This window comes from Triplophysa dalaica, chromosome 3, assembly GCF_015846415.1.
Source record: "Triplophysa dalaica isolate WHDGS20190420 chromosome 3, ASM1584641v1, whole genome shotgun sequence".
NCBI classification, from domain to species: domain Eukaryota; kingdom Metazoa; phylum Chordata; class Actinopteri; order Cypriniformes; family Nemacheilidae; genus Triplophysa; species Triplophysa dalaica.
In genome coordinates this window covers 21838275-21856582 of record NC_079544.1, presented here as the reverse complement: position 1 = coordinate 21856582, position 18308 = coordinate 21838275, and the positions used below count along the sequence as shown (strand labels likewise).

At 43.1% G+C, this 18308-nt stretch overlaps 2 protein-coding genes across 2 annotated transcripts; one reads left to right on the top strand and one right to left on the bottom strand.

The window, feature by feature from the left end:
• Positions 1-211: 211 nt before the first annotated feature.
• On the bottom strand, positions 212-5616 carry LOC130417637 (E3 SUMO-protein ligase ZBED1-like). Its single transcript, XM_056743323.1, has 3 exons — positions 4890-5616; positions 4662-4801; positions 212-4584 (listed from the first exon to the last, which is right to left on the bottom strand). The coding sequence occupies exons 1-3, from the start codon at positions 4954-4956 to the stop codon at positions 4054-4056; spliced, it is 738 nt and encodes a 245-aa protein (XP_056599301.1). The 5' UTR covers positions 4957-5616; the 3' UTR covers positions 212-4053.
• Positions 5617-12044: 6428 nt separating this feature from the next.
• LOC130417620 (uncharacterized) lies at positions 12045-15621 on the top strand. The gene has a single exon (XM_056743294.1). It carries the CDS (start codon positions 12189-12191, stop codon positions 15492-15494), a length of 3306 nt encoding a protein of 1101 aa, XP_056599272.1. The 5' UTR covers positions 12045-12188; the 3' UTR covers positions 15495-15621.
• The last annotated feature ends 2687 nt before the right edge of the window (positions 15622-18308 follow it).

Genomic DNA, 18308 nt, shown 5'->3' with positions numbered 1-18308 from the left:
TTTTATACTTCATATTTTGTGTCTGTTCTCCCCATAAATAAGTTTACACATAAGCTGAGGTAAAGACTTTATTAGAACACAAAAAAACACAAAGGGAGAAAAATAGAACCGTACAGTGAGAATTTTTTTACTTTAAAACTTTTTAAAATAAACAAAATACAAACTAGAGAAATATCTACTGATGAAATATCAACAACACCAGGTCCAGTTATTGGTTTTAGTCTGTTCTAGGACAGGTTTCCCTGACTGTCTCAATTCATTTACCTACTACTGCCACCTAGAAGCCGACAGTGGTCTGACATGCTTTCTGTCACTACAAAGATGCGGCCTTTTTCCACGAAGGCAGTTTCGGTGCTGGTTCGGAGGGTCAGGGTATATTCTGGCAAACTGTTTCCCGATCACGTTTTGCAATCGGCAAAGCAGACTGTAGCAGACGCCGTTTACCAACATACGATGGATATTCCCAAAGCAAATTGCCCCTGTCTGCTTTCCCAGCGCTACACTATCGATTTGAGGTAGAATCGAGAAGCTGGAGACGTAAGAGGCGAGAGGCGGGTATCTGTTTGAAAATTTCAAAGTAACAGTTACTTAAACTGTTAAAGTTAAAGTATAAATGAAAATTTACAAATCTGCCGGCTAAATTGGCACGTTAATAAACCATGAAAATATAAACCAAAGAATATGGGCAACTCCGTTAAAATTCCAACCTTACCATTAAAAATGTTTTAGTTTTACCAACGGTTTTTATCATGCCAACAACAAAGATATCAACATTTGATGGTTCAAATACCCATGTGAGGTCAAGTTTTAAAAGCATTTGTTTTAGTGCATGATTTTTCATAGACGGGTAAGTGCCATATTCAGGATTGTCACATATCTCTATCGCTAAATATCCAGTGGTAAAGGACGATGGCATATGGCATTACGTTCCTATTTAATAACTTCACCAAACCGTAAAAACGGAACACTTTCAGTTCAGTCATATTTTTTTGTCTTTGATTTTTGCCCATTAATATGGATTTTAACCAAAACGACTACCACATGCCGAATAGGGATGATGAACCCTGGAGTACATTTGTGCATTTAAGCTGAAGAGTAAATAATGATGAAGTTTCATATACCTATGAACACTCATTTAACCTCTTTATTTAATAATTTAAATAACTGTATTCACCCTGCCTAATATATACTGTACTATGTACTGCTGTATGTACTGCTAAAAAAATAAGGGAAAACTTATAATCAGCACAACATAATACCAAGGAAGCATAAGTGATAGTGAATCAGTTTCACTTGCATATAGCAAATAAAAGTGACAACAGGTACACTGCAGATGCAACAGCAAGGGTTATCTGTTGTCAGATCTTTTGCCGTGGGGGATCTCCTCTGTGACTTGGATCAGAGTATAAGTGAGCCCCTTGACAGTATATGGTGTTACTTGACAGCTTCGGATATACGAGATCCCAGAGGGTCTCAACTGGATTTAGGTCTGGGGAACATGAGGGCCAGTCAATGGCATCAATGCCTTCATCATCCAGAAACTGCCAACAGACTCTGGTCACAAGTGGTTGGGCATTATCATGCACCAGGAGGACCCTGCACTGCACCAGCATAAGGTCTGAAAACACATCTGAGGATTTCATCCCCATAGCACATGATGTCTGTGTGACCCCCTAAGGATGGTCCACCCCAGACCACCCTTGCTGTTGATTCTCCAGTATACCTGTTGTCACTTTTATTTGCACCAAAAACAGTAAATATGTTTCACAATCACTTATGCTTAAATCACAGGTTGATTGATATTCCTGAAGGTTAACTGATTGGTGTTATACTGTGATGAAAAGCGTTCCGTTATATTTTTGAGCAGTGTATAAACCCTCTAAAACGTGCTGGGTTGTTTTTGACCCATGATTAAATATTTGACAGAACACACTGCTGGATTAAAATAACCCAATGCTGGAATATTGAAATAAATTACATACCCCTCATAGAATTTGGTACAGATAAACCTAAAACGTTCACAATTACACAAATTATGCTATTAATGCCAGCATCAGCCATACGTATTTAATGGTTAAAATAAAAGCAGGATTGTGAACATGGTTGTATACAGTTTCAATTTTTTGTGATATTTACTGTTCTTGTCATTTTACACTTTTATGTTTTTATTTTACTGTTTTTCAAACGCCTAACCATAGACTGGGCCTGCAAAATTATCCATTGGCTTTAAGTCTGTGTGTAGAGGATCTGTAATGTTATCCTGCATTGTTCCTGTTGAATAAACACTTAAATAAATACAAATGAACAGAGGATACCAAGAAACAAAAACTCAGACCTTGAAAAACGCAGTCTTTGATATCCCGTAAATTATTTATTGCATTTTAAAAACAGAACGTTGAAATTAATAGGTTAATAGAATTAATAGAAAAACATTTTAAATTTAAACCGCCAATAGGTGTCGCTACTGCCGAAGTAAGTCATTAGTGAATAATAGTGAGTGATTATTGATTTCATTGAACCGATTCAAACAGCGGATTCATCTAGGAACGCAGGATAAAGATGGCTGAAATCAGAACTGATTCAACTTGATTCGTTTCAGCACGCGGATTCATTCAGAAAGGAAACGCGTCTTCTAAAAGGACTCGCATATCGAAAGCCAACAGTATCACAATTCGCGTGCTTTGGATCGCCGTATAAATTTAAAAACGCCGATTTCTTAAAGCCGCCAGGCGTTAAATAAGCGCCGTCTGGAGCTAAATTAACGTCATACGCCGCCACGCGTTTAAGTAACGCCGGGCGCCGATCGACGTTAAGTTAACGTCACACGTCACTCAAAACGCAAACGTATTAGCTAATATACATAGCCCCTCCCCTTTTGGGTTTGCGCGCTCTATGGCAAGTCGGAGGCCCGTGTCATCTCAAATCCATATCCAGCTTAACTTTGTAGAAAAACAAAAAATGAAAAGAAATTAAAGAAAATCCCGCTGAAAACAAAACCACATTACTAATGCAATATGTTCCAGTAAGCTATTTGTAAAATGTGTAAAATGTCAAATTAAGTCAAGTCATGATTAAAGGTACCTTAGTTCCCCCCCAAAACGAAATTTCTGTCATCATTTACCAATGGTCCCGATTGACTTCTATTGTATGAAGAAAAGACAATGTGGACGAACGGTTTTCTGTTACTAACTTTCTTTCAAATATCTTCTTTTGTGTTTATACGGTTAACACGTTATGCTGTTATACAGGTTTGAAAAGTAAAGAGGGTGATTACAGAATTCTCACTATGCTCATGCAAATTTCAATATAAGCCATTGCTATTCTAAAGGTCAGCTCGGTTGGCTTTCATTCGCATGCTGTGTCTTTGACTGGTTCTAATCCTGCTTGGACCAATTGCTGATTTTACATTGTTTGTCTTGTTATGTTTATCTGTGTCACAGGGATTTTTTATTTATATTTTAGCATTTATTTCGTGGTTAATATATAAAGAAAGTCAGGAATAAGAGCTCTTTTCCCACAACAAAAGCAATGGGCTGTGAGTAGTGATGGCAAAATGAGGCTTCCTGAACCACTGAGACCTCACAGCCCATTGCTTCACCAAAAGGTTCATTACTCGAAGCTTCATTCATTATTGCTCACTACTGACACCTAGCTACTGTGCAAAGAAATAGCAGACCAATAAATTAATATTGAACCAATGACCTGAGCAGACATTTGTCCATTGCCTGGGTATCAAATAAAATATGTTTCTCTGTCTGTCTGAATTTACTTGTGCAGAGACAACTGTCACGCACAGTTCATTAATTGTTCATAAATTGTTTGGATAGTGACAGTAGGAACAACAAAAGTGAGACTGTGTTGAGTCGAGTGCTTATGGTGGAGGGAGTGTAATAACGCAAATTGCAACAGAAAAGTGTGGGGTGGGAAAGGTTGTTCCAGGGCTGTTGAAGGGGTGAAGTCAGTCTTTAGAGAAGCCAGGGCTGCCCCCACTGGCTCTCTCAGCTGATAGAGCCGTTCCAGCATGTTGTAAGTGCTGTTCCAGAGAGTGTGTACTTAAATGATCATTTTCAGAACTGGTCTCCCCATCTGCTCCTGTACTTGGGCCAGTCTCTCTTTTGCTGTAGTGCTGGTTTGGAAATAGGTCACAAGTTTCCTACATTTGGATCGAATGTCATTGAAGCTACTGATGTCATCAAAAGATTTCCTCACAATAAGGTTTAGAGCACGTGCAATGTATATCGAATGCCTAACATTCAATGATCGTACACATCCTATCATGTTGGCTGCAGCATCAGTTACCAGGCACTTCACTTCATCCTTTATGCCCCACTCGTCCATGAGCTTGATATGTCCAGTATCCAAGTTCTCCGCAGTATGGCTCTGAGGGAAATGCTCTACACGTAGTAAAACAGTGCAGAGCTTGTCATTGTCATCTATAAAATGGCAAGTTACTGCTAGGAAGGCATCCATGTTTAATGATGTCCACATGTCAGAGGTAAGGCTTATTGCCGCAACTTTCTGCAACTGCTCTCTGGCCTTCTCCTTAGCCTCCTTGTATTTATGAGCAACCATGGCCTTCAAACCCTGTGGATAAAAAAAAATGTAGCTAATCTTACTTTAAACTTCTTAAATAATGATGAATCTCTTTATTAATCACATACCTTTCGAGTTGGGATAGCATAAGTGGGATCCAACACATGCAGAAGCTCCCTAAATCCATCAGCATCCACAATGGAAAAGGGTTGGGAGTCCTTGATGACCAAGTTCACCAGGGCCTCATTTCCCTTTTCTTTTTTGGAATCTATAATAAAATAAAATGCAGGTCTATTGTAGGAGCCTAAAATATTATTTAGATAATGTTTATTATTATTATCATTATTATTAATTACTTTGACTACTGTGTGGATTGTTAGTAGTCTGTGCATGCTCGTGGCGTGCTCGATAATGCCTGAGCATTGGAGGAGGTGTTATTGCTGTATGTCAGCTCCTTTAGGCACAGAAAGCATTTCACCTAGAAACATAAACGAATAGACATGAAATATAATACAGACTTATAGTGAGTATTATTATTATATCAAGACAGTAAAACAATAATAATACACATACCTTATTGTGACCAACCATTTAAAAAAACTCCCAGACAGGGGAGTATTTCCTCTTTCTTGCTGGCTCCATTACAAGGCAAAAGGAAGATGTCACAAAAAGTTACTATAATTAATTATAACAATATACTATAACTAATCTAACTTGATATAATCCAACAATACATAGCAATAATATAATACATATATGACACAATAACGACGACGACACAACTATCTAACTCTGACTCTGACTATAACTTTGACTCTACTACAACTGATTCAACTACTCCTGACAACACCCACAAGGGGGCGCGAGTTTCGAACCCCCTTTATCCGACACGGATAAAGCGAAACGACACTCAGACCGAACCGATGATGTGTCCACACAAACCGAGGCCTAGTTTGTCATCAGTCACCTGATTTTCCACGTTTACAACACAAGCCTCGAAGCGCAGCTTCATCTGGCACGGCCCTTTTTATCGAAAGCCAACAGTATCACAATTCGCGCGCAGATTTCTTAACGCCGCCAGGCGTTAAATAAGCACCATCTGGTGCTAAATTAACGTCATACGGCGCCACACGTTTAAGTTAACGTCACACATCACTCAAAATGCAAACGTATTAGTTAATATACATAGCCCCTTCTCTTCTGGATTTGCAAGTCGGAGGCCCGTGTCATCTCAAATCCATATCCAGCTTTAACCTTGTGGAAAACAAAAAATGGAAAGAAATTAAAGAAAATCCCGCTGAAAAGAAAACCATACTACTAATGCAGTATGTTCCAGTAAGCTATGTGTAAAATGTCAAATTAAGTCAAGTCAGGATTAAAGGTACCGTAGTTTCCCCCCAAAACGAAACTTCTGTCATAATTTACCAATGGTCCCGATTGACTTCCATTGTATGAAGAAAGGTCAATGTGGACGAATGGTTTTCTGTTACTAACTTTCTTTCAAATATCTTCTTTTGTGTTTATGTAGTTTACACATTATACAGTCATACAGGTTTGAAAAGTAAAGAGGGTGATTACAGAATTCTGACTATGCTTATGCGGCAAAGAAAATGAGTCATTGCTAGTCTAGAGGTCAGCTCGGTTGGCTTGCAACCGCATGTTGTGTCTTTGACTGGTTCGAAGACCGTTAGGACCAGATGTGAAATTTACATGGTTTGTATTGTTATGTTTATCTGTGTCACAGGGATTGTTTATTTATATTTCAGCATTTCATTCGTGGTTAATATATATAGAAAGTCAGGAATAAGAGCTCTTTTTCCACAACAACCAGACACCCACGCCAACAGCCTTTCAATAATCACCTTCAATAATATTGTTTCATATGCTTTGTCGAGGAAAATTAATTATATCTAAAAACTCTGCTGAACAGTTCCACATACGGTATAGCGTCAATCTCTTCACAGAGGTACAGGGAAATATGTAGATAATGTGAGTGCACCATGGTCGGGTGCTAATGAAATGTAAGTGGGCAGGTGATGTGCTTTAAGGGGATTATTGAAAGGCTGTTGGCGAGGCTGTCTGGACGGTGTCGGGAGCGATTGAGACATTTAGAATATACTGTAAGTTTGTTCTGGAAAAAGAGCTCTTATTCCTGACTTTCTTTATATATTCACCACGAAATAAATGGTAAAATATAAATAAAAAAATCCCTGTGACACAGATAAACATGAGACAAAAATTAAAAATCCGCATATAGATCCAATTTGGGAATCGAACCAATGAAATACACGACGTGCGGTTGCAAGCCACAGTGCTGACCTCTAGACTAGCAATGATATACACTGAAAATTGCATAAGTATAGTTATAATTCTGTAATCACCCTCTTTACTTTTCAAACCTGTATGTCTGTATACTGTGTAAACCGTATAAACACAAAAAATATTTGAAAGAAAGTTCAATAGAAGTCAACCTGGACCATTGGTAAATGATGACAGAAATTTCGTTTTGGGGGGGAACTACGGTACCTTTAATCATGATTTGACTTAATTTGACATATTACACATTTTACACATAGCTTACTGGAACATACTGCATTAGTTATGTGATTTTATTTTCCGCGGGTTTTTCTTTAATTTCTTTCCGTTTTCTGTTTTTCTACAAGGTTAAGCTGGATATGGATTTGAGATGACACGGGCCTCCGACTTGCCGTCGAGTGCTATATGGGGAGTCTGCAGACCTGGAGCATGCAGTTTTGCGCCCCCAGGCAGTTTTACGCCCGGCAGTTTTACGCCCCTGCTGTTCCTTATTTCTCCAGTAGGGGGAGTTGATTGACAAAGTAAAATATGAATCAAACTGCTAACCAAATATCTTTAGTTACCATTATTTTTTGTTGACAATGTAACGATATGCAGAACAGTTTAAAATATTTGTAGATATCTACTAACGGTCTTAATACACAGTTTAGAGGAGACAATTGATTTGCAATTGCAAGTGCAAAGTGTTTTAGTGAATTGAAAAATTAATAATACACACAGTTGGATCAGATACTTAGTACAAAAATAATATATAATATAATGTGGCCTAGTTATATACAAATATATATATATATAAGACTTGAGTGTTTGTTGTGAATGTATAGGCATGTTATAAAGTTACCTTCAAATAACAAGACAGTACAACTGCATGATCATTTAATATTTGTTTAATTATTTCCAAGTATTATTACAAACGAGATCAATGAGATTAATTAGCCAGCCAACAACTACTATTAAGAAAACAAGATGGATTAATTGAGCACTAACAATCACAAACGTGATAAAACCCACATAGGGTGCTCATACAATTTAATCCAGATCATTAAGTTAAAATATTCAATGGAAAATATCAAGAGGTATATTGTATTTAGAATAGATAATGGGATCATCTCTTTAACCACTCAAATCAAGATCCATATGGGACTTATGTTTTCAATTTGAGTTTGAACATGTTTGTGGTTGTTGGTGCTCAATTATTGATTTTTTTATTTAAAAATAAACTTGAGTATGTGTGCAGCTAAACTGAAATAGTTTATATATAATATATAATGCAAGTTGACAGGGTCAGAAGAATACCAGGACAGGCCATCTCGCATTGACTACGGAGACAAAATGAGAATAAATTATAAAGAAAATAAATATGAGAATGAGTAAGAGATATCGAGTTGGCCTACACGTGGTTAGCTAAGGCTGATCCAGAGACAACATTGACCTGGTGGCCAATAAGTATTAATTGTATTGTCTTTGAGTTTAAATTACACTCACCAATATCTATATTATATATATGTTAAGATGTTTAAATTAATTCATAACAATATCAATTAATCGTCAAAAAACGATGCATTGTTGGACCAATTCTTAGTAACAAAAACGATTATTAACCATACCTCTAACTCCCGATAGACGATGAAGTTATCTGTTAGGTCTGTTCTGGTGGTTCATAATGAACAGCGAACCCCTACTGGAGAAATAAGGAACAACAGGGTCCTAAAACTGCACAGGGCGTAAAACTGCAGGGGCGTAAAACTGCATGCTCCAGGTCTGCAGACTCCCCCTTCTCGTCGAGTGCGCAAACCCAGAAGAGGAGGGGTATAGCTAATACGTTTGCATGTTGAGTGACGTGTGACGTTAACTTAACGTCGATCGGCGCCCGGCGTTACTTAAACGCGTGGCGGCGTATGACGTTAAATTAAGCACCAGACGGCGCTTATTTAACGCCTGGCGGCGTTAAGAAATCGGCGTTTTGATATTAATACGGTGATCCAAAGCACGCGAATTGTGATACTGTTGGGTTTCGATACCTTTTTTCTCGACACAAGCTCCGACGCCTCGGTTCAAATGTCACATCACTAGCTGTGAGGTCTCTATGGTAAAGGGAGCCTCATTTCGCCATCACTAATATACACTATGTTCTTCACAGAAAATAAGCCAAGGCCAATGAGTCTGATTTTGAAAAAAAGATATGAATTGTATCAAGCTCAGTGGTAACAGCAAAGTTGTGGGTTCGATCCCAGGGGATTACATGTACCTATGTAATATGTATGTATGGATAAAGCAATTTAAGTCACTTTGGATAAAAACGTCTGCTAAATGTAAATGTAATTTTCTTTTGATAAAAAATGAAAAATGGGTCCCACAGGCGCGAACACCATGGTTCAAGCTGATCCCTGTCCGGGAAACCGCCCCTAAAAGTCAAAACATTGCAATCCCATTTGCCCTGTGTATGTTTTACAGCATTGCAAACCCACTTCACTCGACGGAAGTGTTGTGCTCAAGTATTCTCTATAATCTACCTGAACCTGTTCTGAAGGAGCCCAGACCATCAAACTTTTAAAGTACCAAGGAGAACTGGGTATGTGTCTATTGAAGTTCTGCACTTTTTCTCTTTCAGAAAGTCGTCTAAAATATTTAATTTTACAAGCATTGAACTTGCAGTAAAACGTTTTAGTAACTCATTTTCATAACTTTTGTAATGCTTAACAGACCAGCAGTTAGTGTACAAGGAAACCAAAAATATACAAAACCAAAATAAATGTTTCTGACTATTTCATTATTTGTATTATCTGTAGTATTGTTTCAGTAAAAGCAAAAGTTTTTTGTTTAGTTTAAGTCTATATATGTCTAGAGAGAAGAAATGAAATCTAAAATTGAACGTGTGGATTCTGTAAAGATGATCATTTTTTGTTTTATAACACTCTTTAATGACATCATTTTAAAATGCACAAAGCAGGTAAATCAAAGAGAGACTAAAAATGGGGCCCAACCATGATAAACAAAGAGCTGAAAATGCAGAGAGGGAGCGCAACGAAGTCAAGGAGAGAGCTGACAAAGCAGAGAGGGAGCGCAACGAAATCAAGGAACAAAATAATCAATTACGGCGAGAAAAAGATATGGAGAACATGAAAAAAGAAGAAAAAAAGAAAATAGATGAGACTAACAGATCAAAAGAAAAAGAAGAAAAGAAAAGAATTCAACTGGAAAAGCAAAACATACAAAAATAAATCTGAATAAATATTTTTTCATGATTGAGGTATTGAAACAGTTTGCATTCTGTAAATTAATTAGCCATGTGTGTGCTACGTAGGAGTTCAATAAACACAGAAAATTTGACATTATTTTCATCTGTTTTACTTGTTTTATACAATAATTTTTTAAGCTTTTGTTTATGAAGCAGTAAATTTCATTTAGCTTACTGTGTATGAAATGATGATTAAATTTTCAATTTGAAACCAGGAAGCATAAGGTTTGATTTAGGTCACATGACTTTTGCCCTCACATTTGTGTCGCTAATCTAAGTGTTGGTTTTATGGAAGGAAGAATCCTGGTCAATAAAGTTTACAGTTCATTTGGCACTTTGAACACTTATAAAGTCCCTGTTTTTGCTTTGAAAGCAAACTATGATTTTAAAATATTGCAAAAAAAAATGCAGCTCCTTTTTCTCAACTAAGTTTTGAGTTTGCACCATTTACGGTCCTGCAGACTACACCTCAAACCCTGCTTCAGCAACCCTGAACACCTTGATTAGATGCTTCATGTGTGTTTGATTGGGGTTGGAGCTGAAATCTTCAGGACAGTAGCTCTCCAGGAGCAGAGCTGAACACTCCTGGTTTACAATATACTCTCCACAGAACCGTATGATGATAAAGTGTTAACTGAACACATTTTTTATTCTGGGGACCAAAAGGTGAGATTCACTGTAAGTCTCAAGACTTTTGCTTCGCATTTGTTCCATTCATATATGGATGGAGAAACATGGTCAGTACTACACAAGACGTTGAAACACTTTAAAATGGTACGATTTTTGCTTTAAAATGCAAGCTATAGTTAAAAATGTAACGCAATGGCAGACTAGTGTCTGCTGACATGATGAAGTACTTCATTGGCCAAAAGTGCAATTAAGACCTTTTGTCACAAATCTTTTACGTGCGTGTTTTATGAAAGCTAGAAATGTAGTTGATGACACTGTGCTTTCAATTTTCAAATGGGCTCATTTCTTTGTTAAAGTCTCAGTCCTAGCTATATGACCATTAAACTTGTCTATAACAAGATGAAAATGTTTTATGAGGCTGTTGATCCAGGAGTGTGTCCTACTTGAACAAATCATGTTTCACCTTAATTACACAGAGAGCTAAACTTTGCATGGTAGACCTGTGGAGACACATCGTGGAGTTGTCCGGCCAATCACAGTGCTGCAAGGAGTGGCTTTACCTCTCTCTAAAAAACTGCTGCTTTTTAGTTGCCAGATAAAAGCCTCTATACCCAAAAGTAAGAAATCATTCTGGAGTAATATAGTAGGGGAGAAAAGGTATGTTGATTTTGAATTGAAAGTGCCTTTGCATAAATGTTTGCTTTAGCAGTGTTGTTACAGATTAATTCTATGTCAGTATAATACAAAATATCTGTTCTCCAAACAAAAAATTATGTACCGATTTTGTAGCATGAGGATGTGTGTTACGGTGTTAAATTGTCTTGTTACAATCATTCCTGGGGCTTTATCATGGTATACTGTATCTTCAAGGTGTTGGGCTGTATTAGTAAAGTTAATAAAAATGATAATGTGCAAACTGTCGCAAACAGATTCCAATTGAAAGAATAAAATAATTAATATTATTAAATAATAAAAGAACCCAAAAAAGAACCCACACTTAATCAGGTTTTTCCGGGCTGGCATGTTTAGTTTAGGTTTTGTCTGTTTCATTCAGACTTGAAGACAGAAGCGTTTTTATACACAGCACGTATGCAGTTTTGTACTAAACTAAAGTAAGTGAAAAAATAAACGTACTTATAATTCAAAGTGTGCACAATAACAACACCATACATGAAAAATTACACTTTTCAGTTTATATTAATTGAGATCAACTGAAAATGTATCATAATTTGTTCAACATGCTGTAATGTGATTGTATATACTGTATCTTATAACACAGAATATCAGAAATGATAAATGATGTTTAATTAACAAAGTTCGGGAGGAGCCGGAGCATATAACCAGCCAGCTGGTGTGTAATCAGCAATCACAACGTATACACAATCAGCCTAGCGAGCTAGCTAATAAATAGGGAAACCATCTTACCTGCTCGTTCTCCTAAGATTAAGCACCAACTCCTACGTTAGACGCTATGTCCGAGACCCCCGTCATTAACGACGCATCCACAGACCGCAATCCTTCAGCGCCAACGAGCGCGTCCCATTGTTCCAGCTCAGGGTCGGATTCGGTAGCTGATTCCCCGGCTTCATCACGTGGCCGCCAGCTTCGACGTTCCGCACCTCGCAAGGCCAAAATCAGAGGGGACACTCCATCACTTGTGCCAGAGAGACGTCCGCCGCCTTCACCGGCTTCTTCTTACACCTCCACGCACAACACGATCCCCGCCATCCATAAATGGACTGTCCAGGGCCTACGATTGGCTCTATCCAACGCGGACATCGAGTTCCATAGGCGGATGACCAAGGCGGAGCTTTACTGCCTCTACGCTTCTTCCCTGGCCGACACCGCCCCACCAAAGTCAGCTCCGCAAAGGAGCACTGACAAGCCGGGTACGGCTCGTGGTTCCCCCTATTCCCGGCCCGGGCAATCCACCAATGCGGCCCGTCGTGGCCGTCCGCCGGCAACCCGGCACAGCAGGCCCTCCGCGAGCGCAGGTACCGCCACGGATCTCCCGGACGCCTCAAACCGTCCGGTCGAAGTTTTCCAGCAACTAGTCCCTCTCGCAGTAGGCCAGCTCCAACCTCCAGCCAACACCACGCCAGCAGTAAACACTGCGGGCCGCCCAAGAAACGTCGGCTCACCAGCACTCGGAGCTCCAGTGCTATCCCACCCATTCCCTGCCCCTGGCTCTTGGCCCACGGCACCCCCATCGACCACTAGCGCGAGGCTGCCTCAGCTAGCGATGCAGGTGCCGGTCATCAGCCATTTCACCGCCCCCTTAGAAGCCGCCGCTAGCGCGAGCATGGCTCCGCTAGCCGCTCAGGCGGCTGCAATCCCCTCCCTTTTATCTCTCCCGCAGAGCAGATCAGGCTTCACATTGGCCACAGCGACAGCAATGCCAGTGCCAATCAACGCACCAGCGTTGGAACCGCCCCCCGTCCCAGGCAACATCAGGTCACAGATCTTGGCAGGTGCGGACACAGATCTTTATTTACTCCTCTCACCTTTATCACCTCCGTCAAACGAGCGACAGATCACTTACGGCGATCTGTCGCTCACGCTTAAAAATCAGTCACCCAACCACACCCGCACGCTTTCTTTCCCCGAATTCATCGTTGCTTTTTCCCGCTACACTGACGTGATCTGCACTGCGTTCCCTCATAGGAGACGCGAGCTGGGCGATTATCTCGCTATCGTGGCAGAGCTCGCTCTCTCCTATGGGGGCGCGCATTTTTACACGTATCACAGACTTTTCTCCGCCAAATGTGCAATTCGTATAGCTCAGTGGAACCAGTGCCCCTACTGGGGAGCATTGGACACTGAGCTGCATAACAGGGTTTTTCTGGGCGTCCGCAATATTACATGCGCGGTGTGTCGCTCAGTTGCGCATACCACATTAGATTGTCCCCTAGTCACTCCCTCTCTTCCCCCACGCTCAGCTTCGCCTCCCCAGTCTACCTGCTCTGTTCCGCGCCTGCCAACCCGCCCAGTTCACCAAACCCAAGGGCAACCTGGCAATTTGGAGGCTTGTAGGAATTTCAACGCCGGAAGATGCGTCAGGCAGCGTTGTCGCTTCCTGCATGTGTGCTCATTTTGTAGCGGAGCACACGCACGAATCGTGTGCCCATTGTCTCAAACGCAGAATAAAAAACTAAAAAATTACCTTTCGACTCCCGTGAACATTTCTTGTTTGTCTTCAGAATTGTCCTTGCACCCCGACTTTCAATTCACTGACTATCTTCTGACCGGTCTCTCGAACGGTTTCAACCCCGGCGTCGTCAGTCTTCCGTCACACAGCTTAATATGCCCCAACCTCCAGTCTGCGCTCGCCGAACCAGAGTCAGTCGATTTCCTCATTAAAAAGGAGATCGACGCTAATTTCATTATTGGCCCCTTCGACGCTCCCCCTTTTCCTGCATTTCGGATCAGCCCCATTGGCATAGCGACTCGTAAATTCTCTGGAAAAAAGCGCCTCATTTTCGATCTCTCGTCACCACACGGCTCTACCTTCCCTAGCATTAATAGCCTCATTCCGATCGAGGAATTTTCCCTGCACTATCATAACATCGATCAAGCCATCACTTTAATAAAACATGCCGGTCATGGCGCTTGGCTAGCAAAAGTCGACATCACATCAGCATTTAAAGTCATGCCAATCCACCCAGACTTCTGGCACCTTTTCGGCATTCGATGGCGCAATAAATTTTACTTTTCTGTCCGTCTCACCTTTGGCTGCAGAAGCAGCCCAAAAATTTTCGACATGTTGTCGGAGGCAATTTGCTGGATTCTCTCTAACAATTATGCAATTCCCTACCTTATCCACCTACTGGATGACTTTTTAATCATCTCGTCTCCCGACTCGTTTCCGGCTGCACATCTAGCAAAAGTCCAACAGGTTTTCAAAAATCTCGGCGTTCCCCTCGCCCCAGACAAAACTTCAGGTCCCAGCACGTCCATCGAATTTCTCGGAATTAAATTAGACTCGCTTAAATTCCAGGCTTCTCTGCCGAAAGAGAAAATCGATAGAACGATCTTGATCGCGTCCTCCCTATTATCAAATCCCCGCTGCTCAAAACGCGAGCTTCTGTCTGTTCTCGGCCATCTAAATTTCGCGATGAGAATAATCCCGCAAGGTCGCCCGTTCGTTTCACACCTCCTCTCTCTCGCGTCATCCGCACACGCTTTAGAGGACTCGTTATCCATATCCAGCTCCTGCCTCGACGAGCTGAGCCTATGGATAAAATTCCTCAGACAATGGAACGGCTTGTCATTTTTCTACAGTGACATGGCCTCTTCCCCCGTCGATATTCGCCTATTCACAGACGCCGCCCCTTCCGTCGGTTTCGGAGGCTTTTACCAAGGCCGTTGGTTCGCGTCCACCTGGCCCCCCCAGGTTTTAGAGATCCCTTATGCTTTAGCATCCTCAGCTCTCTTTGAGCTATATCCACTGGTCGTCGCAGCATCCCTATGGGGAAAAGAGTGGTCAGCTTCCAGCATAATCGTGCACTGTGACAACGAGGCAACTGTTCATTGTATTAACAAAGGCCGCTCCCACTCCCCCGCCATAATGCCGTTCCTCAGACGCCTCATCTGGATCTCAGCCTGTGACCAATTCATTCTAACTGCCAAACACATTCCCGGATCAAAAAATCAGATTGCTGACGCCCTTTCTCGTTTTGCCTTCCAGAAGTTCAGGCTGCTGGCACCCGAAGCAGATCCTTTGCCAACACCGGTACCTCCCTATTCGGAGCTGATATTCCAGTTAACCACCCCCTAAAAACCCTCATCGATGCCTCTCTAAACTCCATCATCCAAGCCGTCTCCCTCAGGACCCTCCAATCTTATCTAACTGCATGGAAAAGCTTCAAGTCTTTTCACCTGGCATTCAACATTCCCTTTCCCGATTTTTCTGTCATCACCATCACCTCCTTCATCTCCTTCCTAAACTCTTCAAAAAACCTCCAGGCCAGCTCAATTAAAGGCTACATGAGTGGAGTCCAGTTCTTCCACAAACTCATATTCAATTCTCCTTCCGCAGCCATAGCCAGCTCCCAAACATCTATGCTTATCAAGGGCATTCAACGTACCCAGCCTGCTCGCCAGGATGCAAGGCAACCCATAACCCTGGATATATTGACCAGATGCATTTCCACCCTTCGTAAAGGATACCACTCCAAACACGTCGATCGCACACTCGACACCATGTTTATACTAGCATTCTTTGGATTTCTAAGATGTTCAGAAATTTCCACAACATCCATTTTCAACCCCCTAACCCATCCAACGGTATCCGACCTGTCAGTAGTCGATTCAGAGACTATGTCATTTTCCATTAAACAGAGCAAGACGGACCAAACCAGGAGAGGACATTTCATTTACATATTCAATCTCCACTCACCAATTCAACCTTATCAGACCCTCCTAGCCTACCTCCACTTCAGGAAATCCCAGACCACAACCACATCGGATCCTCTATTCGTCGACGAGTCTAACCGCCCAGCTACACGCTTTTGGTTCCAAAAGCACCTCAAAGCTGTCCTGCTCCTATCCGGTATCCCTGCAGACCACTTTTCCGGCCACTCCTTCCGCATAGGCGCAGCAACCACAGCAGCCCAAAAAGGCCTCTCGCACTCTCAAATCCAAGCACTAGGGCGCTGGACATCGGAAGCTTTTAAGAGCTACATCAGGTCCGATCGCTCTATCATCAGGGAAGCTCATCGAACCCTCATTTCCAAGATCATCTAGAGAATTCATACTTCACACGCATGAGTTCGAACATCCTCCATGCCAGCCGAAATCTCACTTACAGGAGATCTCACCGCCGATTCAGCCGGCTCAGGGGCCAGTGCTCAAGTCTCAGGCTCTGCAGCAGCAGTTTTAACAGCAGGAGTCAACATCGCAGCAGCGACTACCCTGGCAGAGACCAACACTACGTTTCAAGCAAAGAAGCCAGCGTTGCCACAGCAACAGCCTCAGCCAAGGCCAGCTTTCCCATTTCAAGCATGGAGCCAAGTGCGGCAACTAAGAATCATCCACAGAAGCCTATGCTTCCGTCACAAGGGCTGAAGCCAGCGTCGCAGCAGTGACCACCTCCACAGAGGTCAGTAGTTCCATCACAGTGCCAAAGCCAGCGTCGCAGCAGCGATCGCCTCCGCAGAGGCCTGTGCTTCCATCTAAGGCACAGAAGCCAGCATCACCGCAGTGACCGCCTCCGCAGAGGCCAGAGCTTCCATCTAATGCGCAGAAGCCAGCGTCGCCGCTGCGATCGCCTCCGCAGAGGCCAGTGCTTCCATCTAATGCGCAGAAGCCAGCGTCGCCGCAGCGATCGCCTCCGCAGAGGCCAGAGCTTCCATCCAATGCGCAGAAGCCAGCGTCGCCGCTGCGATCGCCTCCGCAGAGGCCAGTGCTTCCATCTAATGCGCAGAAGCCAGCGTCGCCGCAGCGATCGCCTCCGCAGAGGCCAGAGCTTCCATCTAATGCGCAGAAGCCAGCGTCGCCGCAGCGATCGCCTCCGCAGAGGCCAGAGCTTCCATCCAATGCGCAGAAGCCAGCGTCGCCGCTGCGATCGCCTCCGCAGAGGCCAGTGCTTCCATCTAATGCGCAGAAGCCAGCGTCGCCGCAGCGATCGCCTCCGCAGAGGCCAGTGCTTCCATCTAATGCGCAGAAGCCAGCGTCGCCGCAGCGATCGCCTCCGCAGAGGCCAGAGCTTCCATCCAATGCGCAGAAGCCAGCGTCGCCGCTGCGATCGCCTCCGCAGAGGCCAGTGCTTCCATCTAATGCGCAGAAGCCAGCGTCGCCGCAGCGATCGCCTCCGCAGAGGCCAGAGCTTCCATCCAATGCGCAGAAGCCAGCGTCGCCGCTGCGATCGCCTCCGCAGAGGCCAGTGCTTCCATCTTATGTGCAGAAGCCAGCGTCGCCGCAGCGATCGCCTCCGCAGAGGCCAGTGCTTCCATCTAATGCGCAGAAGCCAGCGTCGCCGCAGCGATCGCCTCCGCAGAGGCCAGTGCTTCCATCTTATGTGCAGAAGCCAGCGTCGCCACAGCGATCGCCTCCGCAGAGGCCAGTGCTTCCATTTTAAGTGCAGAAGCCAGCGTCGCCGCAGCGATCGCCTCCGCAGAGGCCAGTGCTTCCATCTTATGTGCAGAAGCCAGCGTCGCCGCAGCGATCGCCTCCGCAGAGGCCAGTGCTTCCATCGAAGACGTCAAAGCCATCGTCACCACAGCGATCGTCCCTCAGAGGCCAGAGCTTCCATCTGAGGCATCGAAGCCGGCGTCGCCGCAGCATTCGCCTCCGCAGAGGCCAGTGCTTCTGCCTCGCCTTCGGCCATCTACAACTTTCCACGAAGCAAGCATCACAGCAGCAATCACCACAGCAGGAGCCTCCATCAGGCGCTCTGCTACAGCCGGCCCCCGCCTTCAGTTGCCTCTTTCCAGTATCAGTCTTAACAACAGGGGCATGAAGCAATGAAGCAGCGTTCATTTGGATAGTTCCCGAAAACCCTAATATTACAATCTCTCCAAGCACTACTGCCAGCACCTCCTAGATTCATACTTCTCATCACTGCATTGGGCACCCACCTTCTTTTATCTTC

What these genes read in the sequence shown, in the direction of transcription:
- LOC130417637 (XM_056743323.1), bottom strand. Translation starts at nt 4,956, where the DNA reads ATGCTCAGGCATTATCGAGCACGCCACGAGCATGCACAGACTACTAAC. An exon ending in CAATCCACACAGTAGTCAAA is followed by an intron (nt 4,802 to 4,889) that starts GTAATTAATAAT and finishes ATTTTATTATAG; the next exon opens with ATTCCAAAAAAGAAAAGGGA. An exon ending in ATGCTATCCCAACTCGAAAG is followed by an intron (nt 4,585 to 4,661) that starts GTATGTGATTAA and finishes TTTTATCCACAG; the next exon opens with GGTTTGAAGGCCATGGTTGC.
- LOC130417620 (XM_056743294.1), top strand. Translation starts at nt 12,189, where the DNA reads ATGTCCGAGACCCCCGTCATTAACGACGCATCCACAGACCGCAATCCT.